At 40.8% G+C, this 14,799-nt stretch overlaps 1 protein-coding gene across 4 annotated transcripts in view; it reads left to right on the top strand.

The window, feature by feature from the left end:
* Positions 1–14,799, top strand: part of KCNIP4 (potassium voltage-gated channel interacting protein 4) — a 1,244,828-nt gene that overhangs the window by 1,013,107 nt on the left and 216,922 nt on the right. Inside the window, exon 1 of one of the 4 annotated variants that reach the window (XM_070452098.1) lies at positions 8,478–8,742. The exons of the other annotated variants lie outside the window; for them this stretch is intronic. Within the exon in view, the coding sequence (XP_070308199.1) occupies positions 8,631–8,742 (112 nt within the window). The 5' untranslated portion in view covers positions 8,478–8,630. Of the gene's footprint in view, positions 1–8,477; positions 8,743–14,799 lie in introns of those variants that run through there. 4 annotated transcript variants of the gene reach the window in all.

Genomic DNA, 14,799 nt, shown 5'->3' on the forward strand with positions numbered 1-14,799 from the left:
AAAAGTTGAGCCAACCCAGTTGATTCAAAAGTTCCTTCTGCTTTCTTTTTTGTTTGTTTGTTTTAAACTTCTTATTTTGTATTGGGTTATAGCTGATTAACAAACAACATGGTGATAGTTTCAGAGGAACAGCAAAGGGCCTCAGCCATACACATACACGTATCCATTCAAAAGTTCCTTCTGCTTTCTCTGTCTAGCAACTTCCCTATAGAATCCTTCCACCTAGGAAATATACTGGTACCCCCATAAGATTCCAAGTCTTGAAATTTTAACAGTTTAGGCAAAACTCAGAACTGTCACTTTTTTAAATCAAGGAGGTCTGGATATCAGGAGAACTCACCAAAACACCAGAAGAATTATGGGAAGCCAGAGGCGCTCAAGGCGCCTGTGTTGGATATCAGTTCAAAGAAGACTTTGGGTGACCTCAGGTGGGTTTCTCTGATACCCTGTCAACTCTGCCAAGCAGTGCAGGTGGAAAATCAGTAATCAGTCTATAACTCAGGTTAAGAAAGAGTTTTATTCAAGTCAAGCTGAAGGTATAGCCTAGGAGACAGTCTCTCAGCTTAGAAATGTTCCACTGAAGCATGGCTTTAGCATAGTATTATACCTTACTAGAACATCAAACTTGTCAGGAGGTTATACTTTCAAAAGTTCAACAGAGAAGTACAATTACAGATTAGCACTACACAGTGGGGCAGTATGGAGAAGGAAATGGCAACCCCACTCCAGTGTTCTTGCCTAGAGAATCCCAGGGACAGAGGAGCCTAGTGGGCTGCTGTCCACTGGGTCGCACAGAGCCGGACACAACTGATGCGACTTAGCATGCATGCATGCATTGGAGAAGGAAATGGCAACCCACTCCAGTGTTCTTGCCTGGAGAATCCCAGGGACGGCGGAGCCTGGTGGGCTGCCGTCTATGGGGTCGCACAGAGTCGAAGTCGACTGCTAAGTCGCACAACCAAAGCGACTTAGTATTGGCATCACAGGAAGAGAGGCAATGATCTGCATCTTCAAACTGAGCATTCTTTACTCCTACTGCCAATTCATGGATTCAATGGGACACTCAAACCAGGAGACTGGTTACTTAATTGTTTAATGGACAGCTGCATACATATTTTAAAGAAATTCATTCTAGGTACACTTACTAACCTTTCAGAAGAAGCCCTGCAGCTAAACAAAATAGCTTGAGTTCTGTCATGTTTGAGTGGAAATTTGTCCAGGGAGAAGGAAATGGCAACCCACTCCAGTATTCTTGCCTGGAAAATCCCATAGACTGAGGATCCTGGTAGGCTACAGTCCATGGGGTGCAAAGAGTTGGACACGACTGAACGACTTCACTTCACTTCACTTTTGTCCAGGGAACATTTACAGATCTTTGCAAGTAATTGGGAAATCTATAAATGAGGTACATAATATACTAAGGGTGTAAGTAAGGCTTGGAATAGAATAGATGACATTAGAAGGTTAATAGCTTTCATCATTTTACTGAGAAAATCTTAAAATTAGAAGACACTCTAAAGGTCATACAACAAACTTGTCTTCATTATTTGCCCTAAAAGAGCCCTTAAGTTAAGAGGTCTATTCAACAACTTCCCAGGACCATTTTTCTCTTCTGCCTAGGAGGCCTCAGTCTAGCCACACCACCATCATGAGTGTTGCCCTAGTGTGTGTCCATTTACATTCTGGGAAAGTCATTCTTCCTCTCTTCACTTATTTTTAAAGACCTAGATTAGTTTTTCTCTTCAATAGAACCTTCTCAGTGATGCCAGCCACACGGATGTTGTGCTTCTCTTAACTCCTATCAAATGAGAATAGAAAAATTTTCCAATACAATTTAATTGCTTTTTTTTCATTTATTTTTATTAGTTGGAGGCTAATTACTTTACAATATTGTAGTGGTTTTTGCCATACATTGACATGAATCAGCTGTGGATTTACATGTATTCCCCATCCTGATCCCTCCTCCCACCTCCCTCTCCATCCAATTCCTCTGGGTATTAATTTAATTGCTTTTAAACTTCTCTTTTAAACTTCTCATTCTGATATTGCCTGTCATTAACAGTTCCAGAATCATGAAATATGGGGTGTTTTAAGCCAGTTTTGTCTACTTCCTAAATCCTTTGACCTTGAACAAGTTAATTCTGCTCTCTGCACCTCACTTTTAAACCTGTAAAAGATTAAAAGATTGGATTATTTGATATCTAAGTGATCTCTAGATATTTCAGTTCAGTTCAGTTCAGTCTCTCAGTCCTGTCCAACTCTTTGTGACCCCATGGACTGCAACACCCCAGGCTTCCCTGTCCATCACCAATGCCTGGAGCTTATTCAAACTCATGTTCATCAAGTTGTTGATGCCATCCAACCATCTCATCCTCTGTTGTCCCCTTCTCCTCCTGCCTTCAATCTTTCCCAGCATCAGGGTCTTTTCAAATGAGTCAGTTCTTCACATCAGGTGGCTAAAGTGTTGGAGTTTCAGCTTCAGCATCAGTCCTTCTAATGAATATTTAGGACTGATTTTCTTTAGGATTGACTGGTTGGACCTCCTTGCAGTCCAAGGAATTCTCAAGATTCTTCTCCAACACCACAGTTCAAAAGCATCAATTCTCCGGCATCCAGCTTTCTTTATAGTCCAACTCTCACATCCATACATGACTCTGGAAAAGCCAGAGCTTTGACCAGACGGAACTTTGTAGGAAAAGTAATGTCTCTGCTTTTTCATATGTTGTCTAGGTTGTCTAGGCTGTCTAGGTTGTTTAATATGCTGTTTAGATATTTATACAAATATAAATTAATATTTTTAAATTTAAATTTGACTTCACTAGTTCCTATGTGCCTTGTCATTCTACCTGTATTTTTGAAGATAAAATAGGTAGGTAAGTAAATCTATCCAACTTTAACATTTTTACAAGTTTCCCTGGTGGTTCAGATGGTAAAGAATCTGCCTGAAGTGCAGGAGACCCATAAGTGGATCCCTGGGTCAGGAAGATCCCCTGGAGAAGGAAATGACTACCCACTCCAGAATTCTTGCTTGGAGAATTCCATGGACAGAGGAGCCTAGCGGGCTACAGTCCATGGGTTCGCAAAGAGTAGGACATGAATCAGTGACTAACACTTTCACGTTAACATTTTTCTCAACTTTGCTATATTTATTTTTATATTTGCATGTCAATACTACAAGGACCATTTCTTACCTAAGGAATATCACTTGATTAAACTTCAAACTGAAGCTACAAAAAAGAAAAGGAAATGATCAATTTCAAGTTTCAGAGAACTTAGCTCAATCGAGATTACTGAAAGGATCACGATGTATCGATGCAAGGAAATTAAGTCTACTCCCTGATCCTCTCTCTTCTTCAGACTAGTTAATTGGTTTGGTCATGCCTCTTTGAGTACATTTTAATTTTCCTAAAAGTTTCTGGCAATTGTTCAGAATCCTTTACCAGAGCCCCTGTGAAAGAACCCTTCAACATGGTGCAACGAGGACTGAGACTGAAGCAGTGATGAATGGTGAGGGGCATAGAATCTGGAACCCAGGATGCCTAAATTCAAATCTCAACTCTTCTGTCTCCTTGAAACCAAGTAATAATATTAATCTCAGGGAATTACAAAAGAATTATATTAGTTAATATGTGTAAAAATTTTAGAATAGTGTCTGTTTACAAGTTCTCCATAAACGCTAGTGGCTATTCGTTTTTGGAGTATATCAAACATAAATCCTCAATATCCCCCTTATTAAATGTGACTTTGTGGAGATAACATAATCTCAACAAGCCGTGGTTTTTATTTTTCTTTGAAATAGGGATACAATATCTAACTCTGGTTTGTGGTAAGAATAAATTAATTTATACATGTAAAGTACATAGTATGGTGCCTGACTTAGAGTAACTGGGTGTGAAATGTTAGTTTAATCCTTTGGTATTCCTTTCCTATTCTGGATGTGGTGGTGGTGGTTTAGTTGCTAATGTCCAACTCTTGAGACCCCATGGACTATAGCCTGCCAGGCTCCTTTGTCTACGGAGTTTTCTAGGCAATAATACTTGAGTGGGAAGCTGTTTCATTCTCCAGGAGATCTTTCCAAACCCAGGGATCAAACCTACGTCTCCTGCATTGGCAGGCGGATTCTTTATGACTGGGCCGCCAGGGATGCCCATGCTAGATGCTCCTTACAATGTAAAGAAAGGAGTGAACCTGGGAATGGAGGGGAAAAGTCAGAGCATATTTTAATATAATAACATGGGTTGGGGCTGAAAAATTACTGCAACAAAATGATAGATCCTAATCTGGAGTTGTGTGTGTGTTTTTTTTTTTTTAATAATATGCAACCAATTATTCTTTTCCAAAATGCCCCTAGAGGAACACTCTTCGCCAAATGTTCGCCATTTCCCCGAGATTTCTCAGATGAACAATGAAACTCTTCAGTGGTGTTGTTATCTTACAAACCCTGCACTGGGGGCTGCATGTGAAAGAACCATTGTATTCTTTGACAGCTGCAGGGTCCTATAGCTGGAACCAACAAAAAAAGTTCAGAAAACCAAGTGACAAATGAAACCAATGTAGAGAGGAAAGGGATGGGCCTCCAGACTCTCAGCTGGTGAATCCTACACTAGGAATGTCATCGTCCTAAAGGGAAATACTACCTGAAATTAACAAAATCAAACCCGTGGTGCTTTATCTGAATTTCAAGCAAGGTTGGGATTTCTTTCCTAGAAAATGAGATACGGTAATTTTAAAATACTTTGTCTAACTCTATAAATCAAAAGGTCAATTGACAAATACTTGTTGAAACTACTGAAGCGCGTAAAAGGAGAATAATAAATTTGGGTGTCGGACTAAGGGATTCCCAAGTGGCTCAGTGATAACGAATCTGCTGCCAAAGCAGGAGATGCAAGAGACTCGAGTTTAATCCCTGGGTTGGGAAGATCCCCTGGGAGAAGAAATGGCAACCCACTCCAGTATTCTTGTCTTGGAAATTCCATGGACAGAGAAGGTTGGTGGGCTACAATCCATGGGGTCACAAAGAGTCAGACATGACTGAGTGACAAAGCATGCATGCAGGTCAGACAAAATGATATTCAAACTCTAGATCAATTACTGTCTAGCTGTGTGGTCTTGACTAAATCATTTAATCTCTCTGTACCTCAGTTTTTTCTAACTGTAATGTGGTATTGTGTAGGATTAAAACTTACAGTTATAGTTTGACTGACCTAATTAATTTTTGCAGCTTTTTTTAACTTTTGACTTCCCATAGATAGCTATTTGTTGGCAGGAATTTCAGAGAATGGTTACTTAAAACATTCATTTTCTCATCAACTTCTTAGACCTGCTTCTCCTTCACTGGCATGGTGATACAACTGTAAATGACCTGTTTAGATGGGTAAATGGTTGGACAGATTGATAGAAAGAATATCTCCTATAAGCATATTATGCATAACAAAAAGCACTGTTTTCAGAGCCAATTTTAATGACCTAAAGTTGTGTGTACCAGTTATATTCTTGGAATCCAGAGGAGAAAAATACCCCTGTGAGCTTGGATGTTCAAAAGTCTTTATAGGAAAAAGACTGGATCTAGACTTAGGAGCAGCAGGACCAGAGAAGAGCAAAGCCATCTCATCCATCTAGGCCCAGCAGAGCCTCTAAAGAGCTGGCACGTCTGTCATAATCCCACAACTACCCTGTGCTGAGCATGGGAACAGCAGCAGCTAGGCTCGGCTCTCCATGTTCTGTTAACTCTCATGTCAACCATGACAAGGAGGCAGCTGCATCCCCATCTTGGATTTAGAAAACTGAGACTCAGAGATGGAGCAGCTTCCCCCAACTCACAGAGCAATCAAGTGACAGAATCAGGATTTAACCCCAGCTACTTATCCTGAAGCTTGTATATGATCTATTACTTCCAATAATGATGAAAGCTACCATCATTGATCTTTTCCTCCTCCATAAAGTCTTTGTCCTGTTACTACCACCCACCTTTCCCCAGGTGGAGCTGACTGTCCCTTCTTGTGCTCCCACTGTATCTTCAAAGATATCTTCTCTTCTACTCACTGTATCTTCAAAGATATCTTCTACTCAAGGGAGAGAACATTTATGGGTCACACCCCATTTCATGCCTGACTCCTCTGTTAACCTGTAAGTCCCCAAAGGATAGGACTGGACCTTATTTCCCATTTTATCATTCACATATCGTCCATAGCTCAGTGCGGTGCTTAGTCGCTCAGTCGTGTCCGAGTCTTTGCAACCCCATGGACTGCAGCCCACCAGGCTCCTCTGTCCATGGGGATTCTCCAGGCCAGAATACTGGAGTAGGTTGCCATGACCTCCTCATAGCTCAGAGTAGCAGCTTAATAAGTGTTAAAGACTAACTGAATGAAAGAATGAATGCTCATTGCCTACCAAGCAATGCACCCCCAGGTTTGGCAAGTTGACCTCTTTATGCTTCCAGTTCCTCACCTGTAAAATGAAGGTGACCATAATATCTACCACACAGAGCTGTTCGTGTGTGATGAAGTCGCTTCAGTCGTGTCTGACTCTTTGCAACCCTATGGATCATAGCCAGCTGGGCTCCTCCATCCATGGGATTCTCCAGGCAAGAATACTAGAGTGAGTTGACATGCCCTCTTCCAGAGAATCTTCCCCACCCAGGGATCATACCCAGGTCTCCTACAACTACCTGCACTGGCAGGTGGGTTATTTACCACTAATACCACTTGAAAAGCCCACGTAGAGATGTAGGGATGAGTAAATGAACTAATATGGGTTGGCGTTTCCCTGGTGGTCCAGTGGTTACAGTTCTGAGCTTCCTCTGCAGAGGGCATGGGTTCAATCCCTGGTTGGGGAACTAAGATCCTACAGGCTGCAATATGGATGAACACATAATAAAAACTCAGTAAGTATTATTATTATTATTATTATTATTATTATGACCACTCTAAGTGCCTAGAAGTGAAGTGAAGTCGCTCAGTCGTGTCCAACTCTTTCTGACCCCATGAACTGCAGTCCACCAGGCTCTCTGTCCATGGGATTTTCCAGGCAAGAGTACTGGAGTGGGTTGCCATTTCCTTCTCCAGGGCATCTTCCGGACCCAGGGATCTAACCTGGGTCTCCCACACTGTAGACAGACGCTTTTACCCTCTGAGCCACCAGGGAAACCCCTAAGTTCCTAGAGTTCCCTTTAAATAGAAAACTTTAAATAAAGCACTTAAGTATCATAAGCACAACTTCACAGAACAGGAACTGTTTTCAGAGTGGTGAAGTGTCTTGCAAAATATCACACAGCAAGAAGCGGCAGAACCAGGAAATGTTCCCTGGGGCCTCAGACATTTCTCATAAGCCCCTTATGTCTCCTAGTGAGTTTCAGGGGCTAAAAATCGTTTCACATACAGAGTCCCAGTTGATTCTTTCCACCACCACTCTTGGGCTGGGTTTCAGCACAGAGGAGATAACCCACAGAGTGACTAAGCTGGTGTGGTTCTGACATGGCCCAGAATCCGTGCCCCCAAAGCTCCCTAGGCTGCTAGTGTGTGGTTCGGAATAGAACGCCCCGTGGGATCTTTCAGGACAAGCGCGACCCACGCTTACCTGATGATAAGAATCACCTAGCTTCTAGTTTAAGAACATAAGCTCCAGAATCTTCGGAATCAGAGTCTCCACAAAGATTCTTTTAACAAGCACCCGAGTAACGTTTATCATCAGGGAAGTTTGTGAAACTTTGCTTTGAGACAGGCTAAAGCAAAAATTAATGGGTGCTAGTAGCGCTCACCCTCCAGGGGGCAGTTACTGAACAGCAGTGCTCTTACCAGGTACTGCTCTGTCGCACCCCACCGCACCCCCATCCACTTTTGTAAATATGAGCACTAAATCAATCTCCTTAATAATGCTCTCAATCATGTGTCAGCAGGGACCAGAACAGCCCCAGTGGAGTGGCAGGTGGGCGGCGGCTTGGATGCTCCCGCTTGAAAAAAGCCACTGAATTATGAATATTTTTGCCTCTGCACTTTTCTCTCTAGAAAAGCTGCCCCTGGGCTTCCGCAGGGGCTTTTTAAAGAGGCTATAGACACCAGCCACCAAAATTGAATTTTTCCTAGCATCCCGAGAGTGAGCGGGTCGAGCTGCCTCGCGGAGCAAGCTCAGGGAACAGAGAGCAGCTGCTCTGGGGAGAGGGGGACATTCGCAAGCTTCCCAGGCAGCAAACTAGCGCGCAGACAGCTCTACCCACCCAGCCTCGGGTTGCGGCATCAGCGCACGGAGCGCCGCTGTGCTCTCCCGGGCAAGTTTCCTAGGAGTGTCCCTTCTCTCCACGGACACTGCAAAGTCTCCAGTTCTCCAGTAGATCTTGCCCTCGCAGCTCTGAAGTCCAAGTACTCGCTGGCAGCAGCGCAGAGTCCCGGGGCCGGCGCGCTGCGGTGGAGGGACCCCATCAGGCAAATGCCAGCATCAGTATGAGAGCCTGGACTTCAACCCAGGTCGGTCCTCACCCCGGGGGGCCGCTGCTTTGCCCGGTGCATCTTTGAGGAGCTGCTCACTTTCCCCCCTTGCGAGTCTTTGTTCCCAGCGAGATATTACTCGGATTCTCTAATTAACTCCCTCCATTCCGAAGGAGTTCGGAGGCTGGGATGCCTCTACCTGCTTGAAGGATGTTGACTCTTGAGTGGGAGTCGGAAGGACTGCAAACAGTGGGTATTGTTGTGATTATATGTGCATCTCTGAAGCTGCTTCATTTGCTGGGACTGATTGATTTTTCCGAAGGTAAAGTGGTCGCTCCCATCTGTGCCGTTGGTCAGGTCTGGTTCAGAACTGGATACAGACACTGCAGAGTTGAGGAGGCTTAAAATACGCAAAAAGTTTTAAAATATGCATGCTTGACATGGAGCAGCCTAGACAATTCATTTCTGTTTACCCAGATATTTGACATTGGAAAGGAAGGGATATTTGCCATTATCTTTCTATCTGAAATTTATTTGAGTTTAGGGTGTTATTATGGGTTAAATGTACTTCTAAGGTGGGAAATTAGGGCTCTCTCTACTACAGGGTGATAATACAGGTTGCTGTTTTGGTTGCCAAGTTTCATGTTGGCTACCACGCCTTAATGTCATTAGTAATTCCATCCTCTGGAGGAGTATCCTGATTTGTGAGAGAAATATGTACGTTCGTGCCTCATTAGTTAGGAGATGTGCAGGTGGAGCTGAGTTATTGATTATGATAAAAAATGGGTAAGCTTTTGATTTAAAACTGAGTTAATGAATGCTTAGCAAAAATGTGCTTTGAACACTTAATTTGCAAAAGTGTTTCATTTACATTTCCCAGTGAGCCACTTTGCTCATTTGTCTCTTGAGTGAAAACCCATATAAGCCCAGGACAGCATTGCTGCTATCAATAAATATTTTATCCTCCTAATATGAATTTTACTACCAAAATCAATTCTATTATTCAAAGATTGGCAAGTTAAAAAAAGTTGTAACTTCTTTTTAATAGTGATATATATATATTTACACATGTGTATATCATTTTTCATTGAAATAACATGCTTTGAGTTACTTAAACCTTAATTATTGATGTCAGTTCTACATCCAAGCTATTCTTTATTCTCAAGTGAAAGAATGGAGTTCCTGAGACATTTGGTAATACCTTCCGGATAAGGATAAGATCTTTTACTGCCGAGTTATTTATGCATATTCACTTCTCACATTGTGTGTAATGTGGGAAGATGATGAAAATATTTAAGCCTGCCTGTGTTTCTAATCTTTCTGACGGAGTTCAGGAGCTTAGCTAAGATGACAGCATCCCAAACTACATCTGGTATACAGGTTGTTGCTGTTAATATGTTAATAATGGTCAGTGTATCTTATCTTCAGAAAGTCTTTCCTTCTACAAGTGGGTCCATTAGATTCTACTGTTTAGACCAGTGTAAGAACATCAGAAGTTCTCATGCAATTTTCATATCTTTTTTTTTAAGTCTTCTCAATCTGTAACAAGTTCTGCTCAGGCACACATAAGAATAATATTGTAATAGGATTAAATAAACCCTCAGAAAATAGAATTTCTGTATTTGTTTCCTCATATTACACAGTAATTTTATTTAACTGTGGGAATAATTTTATTTAACCTCACATTTTTCCTGAGAGGAAAGCAATACAGAAACAAACTTTTTTCCAAGTGCTGCACAATGATCTTGCATTATTTTGAGATGTCTGCCTCAACACTTTCTAGTGGTATTGTAACAAAATACAGATAAGATCATTTTAATTTATGTGATTGGAATACTTTGCTTCTGTTTCATTCATTCACTGTATTAGTTTTTGTTTTCTGGAATCCGTTGAGCCATAGGCCCCAGTTTTAATGCGCTATACTCAAGATGGTTTTGTTTTAGATCTAGATGAAGCATAAAGGAAAAACACCACAGAGATATTTGAGAAAGTCAACTCTCACAGCCCTATAGTGGTTATAGGATAGCATACAATTCTTTTATTGCCAGTGTTGGTAATACAGTCAAAAGTCGCAAGTTTGCAAAAGCCCCTTGAAAATGACTCGGCTTTTATTCTTTAAGTTCTTTCTTATGTCACATAAAGATTTTCAGACAAAATCTTCAAATGTGAGTTCCAACAATACAAAAAGTAAAATTGTAAACTTAACTCTTCCAACCAGAATCAGAGAATTTTGAGAAAGTCTAAAACATCTTTTTTGGGGTAGGTATCCATATCCATACCCAAATAATAATACCCATGTCCATATATGAATTTTTATCTCTAATTTTGTTGTTGTTCAGTCCCTCAGTTGTGACCCCATGGACTTCAGCACATCAGACTTCCCTGTCCTTTATCATCTCCCAGAGCTTGCTCAAACTCATGTCCATAGAGTCGGTGATGCCATTCAACCATCTCATCCTCTGTTATCCCCTTCTTCTCCTGACTTCAATCTTTCCCAGCATCAGGGTCTTTTCTAATGAGTCGGCTGTTTGCATCAGGTGGCCAAAGTTATGGAGCTTCAGCCTCAACAGTGGTCCTTTCAATGAATATTCAGGATTGACTTCCTTTAGGATTGACTGGTTTGATCACCTTGCTATCCAAGGGACTCTCAAGAGTCTTCTCCAGCTCCACAGTTCAATAAACCCTGTGTTTCTATACACACAAATATATGGATGATGTGCCTATACATTTAAAATATTGTGTAAAAAAAATACTGTGTAAAATGTCCAATGTGCTGTGCTTGGTTTCTGTCTTGTCCAACTCTTTGTATTTCATAGATTGTAGCCCACTAGGCTCCTCTGTCCATGGAATTTTCCCATCAAGAATACTGGAGTGGTTGCCATTTCCTACTCCAAGGGATATTCCCAACCCAGGAATTGAATTCACTGGCAGGCAAATTCTTTACCATTAGCACCACCTGGGAAGCCCAAAATGCCCAATAAACTGGGCAAACTTTGGATTCAATATGTAAGTCTTGGTTTTGCTAAAATAACAAAGATGCAGGTTACCACCATATAGATGGCATATATTTCCTTGACAAGTGGAAAAAGACAGGGAAAAAATTCCTTTTTTGTTCCAAAGTATATTTGAAAAAATATTGCTCTAGTCCAACTGACTCAGTTCACATGGGAGACAACTGCAATCCAGAGAGGGTAACTGATTTATTAGAAGACAACACTAATTAGGAATGGAGACAGAACCAAATCCAAAGAGCGCTGAATCCTGTACAGTGCTTTTTCCTATTACAACACATTTTTCTCCTTTTATTTCTCTTTTCTAATATTGGGAAGAGAATGAACAAAAACATAGGTGGGAAATTTCCTGAATACCTTAATCTTGTCCTGAACTGTCCACTCAGTTCAGTCATTCAGTCAGGTCTGACTCTTTGTGGCCCCATGGACTGCAGCATGCCAGGCTTCCCTGTCCATCACCAACTCCTGGAGCTTACTCAAACTCATATCCGTTGAGTCAGTGATGCCATCCAACCATCTCATCCTCTGTTGTCCCCTTCTCCTCTTGCCTTCAGTCTTTCCCAGCATCAGGGTCTTTTCAAAAGAGCCAGTTTTTTTGCATCAGGTGGCCAAATATTGCAGTTTCAGCTTCAGCATCAGTCCTTCCAATGAATATTCAGGACTTATTTCCTTTTGGATGGAGTAGTTAGAGTAACTGTCTACTAACATCCTATGAGATATCTGAGGGAAATGCAATCATAGGAAATAAGATTACAAAATATATACACATTTTTTTCAACCCAAGGCTAGGACCCAATTATGGTTTATAAGCAAGCTGATCAAAACTGCATACTCTATCATATCTTAGAGGTAGGATTTGAACAAAAGGAAGCCAAATGGTCTCCTGAGTCCCCTCACTCTAAGATCCTCATTGAATTTTGAATGTATCTGTGACATATTCAGTGTCCATGAATGGCTAGTCCAAGTACAATCAAACAATGAGACCCAATGAAGTCATAAGAAATCTAGCCTAGGCCTCCTATCTGTGTTTTCTCAGATTCAGTGACCAAGAAGAAACAGAACTTCGGCTTTGTGATCACCAATCAAATGGAGGTATAAGAAAAAAGCATTTACAGAGCAAGTCACACAATATTAGACTATCAAGACCTTCATCCTTTCTACCAGCAAATGATAAAAAGGCCAAAAAGGGCTTTCCCAATATAAATTGCTAAACGTTTCCCTGAGATTGACCACTTAGAAAATAAAGCTCAGAAAAAAAGTCATAGAGTTAGCCATTCATTTTGGTTGAGAAGTAAAGCTGAGGCCCAGAGCAGAACCATGAGCTTTTAGGTAACATGAAGCTTTTATATTGTCCTCATGGGGCAATAATTCTTCACTGGTACCATTGTATTTTCTCTAGTATGACTCTGCGTTGATTAACTTAGAAAGTAGTTTTGACATTGATTAACTTAGAAAGTAGTTTTGACTCTATGTGGATGAGACCTTCTGTATTAGTTTCCAAATAAAGCAGTGTTACCTTACATTATCATCTACAATGGCTAGTGAGAATTCGCCAAGAATAGGAAAAGGTAAGGGGAAACATTTCTGCTCCCACATAAATTAGATTCTTATTTCAGTAAAGCCCTATGTTAAAAATATCTTTCAGTTGAAATTTAAGGTTTAGGGAGCAAAAGCAATTTGTAAGGAGGATTAAAGTGACTAATGGGATTTTAATATAATGATTTGAGGTTTCACATATCCCCTTCATTAATAAAGGGAACAAGGAAGAACACTTACAAGAATAATCTCATTTCACAGTGTTGCAGGTAATACTTAATATTGGATTCTAAGTGTAGGCAGAATCCTTTGTTAGGCATTGATTGAGATGGTGGAAAGAGCCAAGATAAACACTGAAGGAATGAACCTTCAGTAAGCTTACATTCCAAAAAGGGAAACTAATCACTCAACAAGACAGAAGAAAATAAGTGCCCCCAAGAAATGGGCAGGAGAAGCACGAATGGAGTGGAACATTCTGGAGAGGGCCGAAGGGAAGGTTTCATGGAGGAAAAAAAAAACACTTATACAAGATGTAGCAATGTAAGAAGAGGTTCCCAGATGGAAATAACACTCCAGGCTGAGCAAAGAGTTTGAATTGTAACCCTGAGCACTGGCAGAAAGTGGCTTTCATGGCCAAGAGCTGTGGCTTATAGAAGGTGGGCATCAGAATGTCAAAATGAGATGTGTCTGAAGGAGTCCATCGGGTGAGTGCCGAGAGGGCACATGTACTTTCTCAACAATAAAGAGCCATTGACCCAAAGTCTTCAGCTTTGGGGAACCAGTGAGCAGTATGGCAGGTTCATGTTTCAGATAGGTAAGGTTGGAAGTAGGTGAAGACGAGTTCAGAGGTAAGAGAGTGGAAGTAGAGATCCCAGGGTCAATTCAGGTGGGAGACAACAAAGGCAGGAATCCATCGACTGCCCTCATCAATGAAATATTTAAGGTGAACTGTCAATTTCCAGATTTTCTAGAAACTTCGTTTAATATAATATCCTTGACCTGCACCTATTCTGCAATGGCATAATTGTTTCCTTATTTCAGGACAATGTTGTTTGGCTTCAAATGTTTTTCCGATGAGATAAGAGAGAAATCTAGGGCACACAGAGGTTGTAGCTGAAAATTCCTGAAGATACTGATTATAGTATTTTCATTTATGGTGGGAATTTTAAAGTTCCAAAAGATGTACCTGACATCTTACAAGGTCTTCAAAATTATTTTGAACGTTTTATTTTGGAAAACTTTACACACAAAAAATGCAGAGAAAAGTATTAAACTTTGATGTACCCGTCATCCACCTCTAATAATTACCAACATTGGTATTTGTATTTCAGCAATGGCTTTCATTTACAGACATTTCTCAGTTGTCTTTAATATGCCAGGTACTCTGGTAGGGCCACGATACAATGATAAATTAGATTCAGTTGCTACCCTCAAGGAATTCTCAAGTTGTATAAAGGGATGGCGAATATAATCAAGGAAAATGCAATATATTATGGTAGATAAATCAGTACAAGTGAATCCAAGATACAGAAGAAGAATGGAAAGTAATTAAGCCCAAGTGAAAGAGATAGAAATGATCAGAGATGACTCCCCAGAGGAGGTGAAACCTGGGATTTTATGGATGAAAGGAAGTTTATCAAATTCATATGCCAGAAAAGTGTTTGCACAAGTTCTGTATGAGGGGTTCTCGGTAAGGTAATATCAACATAGGAACATGGTATAAAATGCAGAAGTCCTGTGACAACAACAGATAAAATAGAAATGTAACAGAATTAACATAGTTTTGCTCCTTCTCCTTAGTTATATAATTAAACTTGCTGCCCCAGCACAAT

This window comes from Odocoileus virginianus, chromosome 21, assembly GCF_023699985.2.
Source record: "Odocoileus virginianus isolate 20LAN1187 ecotype Illinois chromosome 21, Ovbor_1.2, whole genome shotgun sequence".
NCBI lineage: Eukaryota > Metazoa > Chordata > Mammalia > Artiodactyla > Cervidae > Odocoileus > Odocoileus virginianus.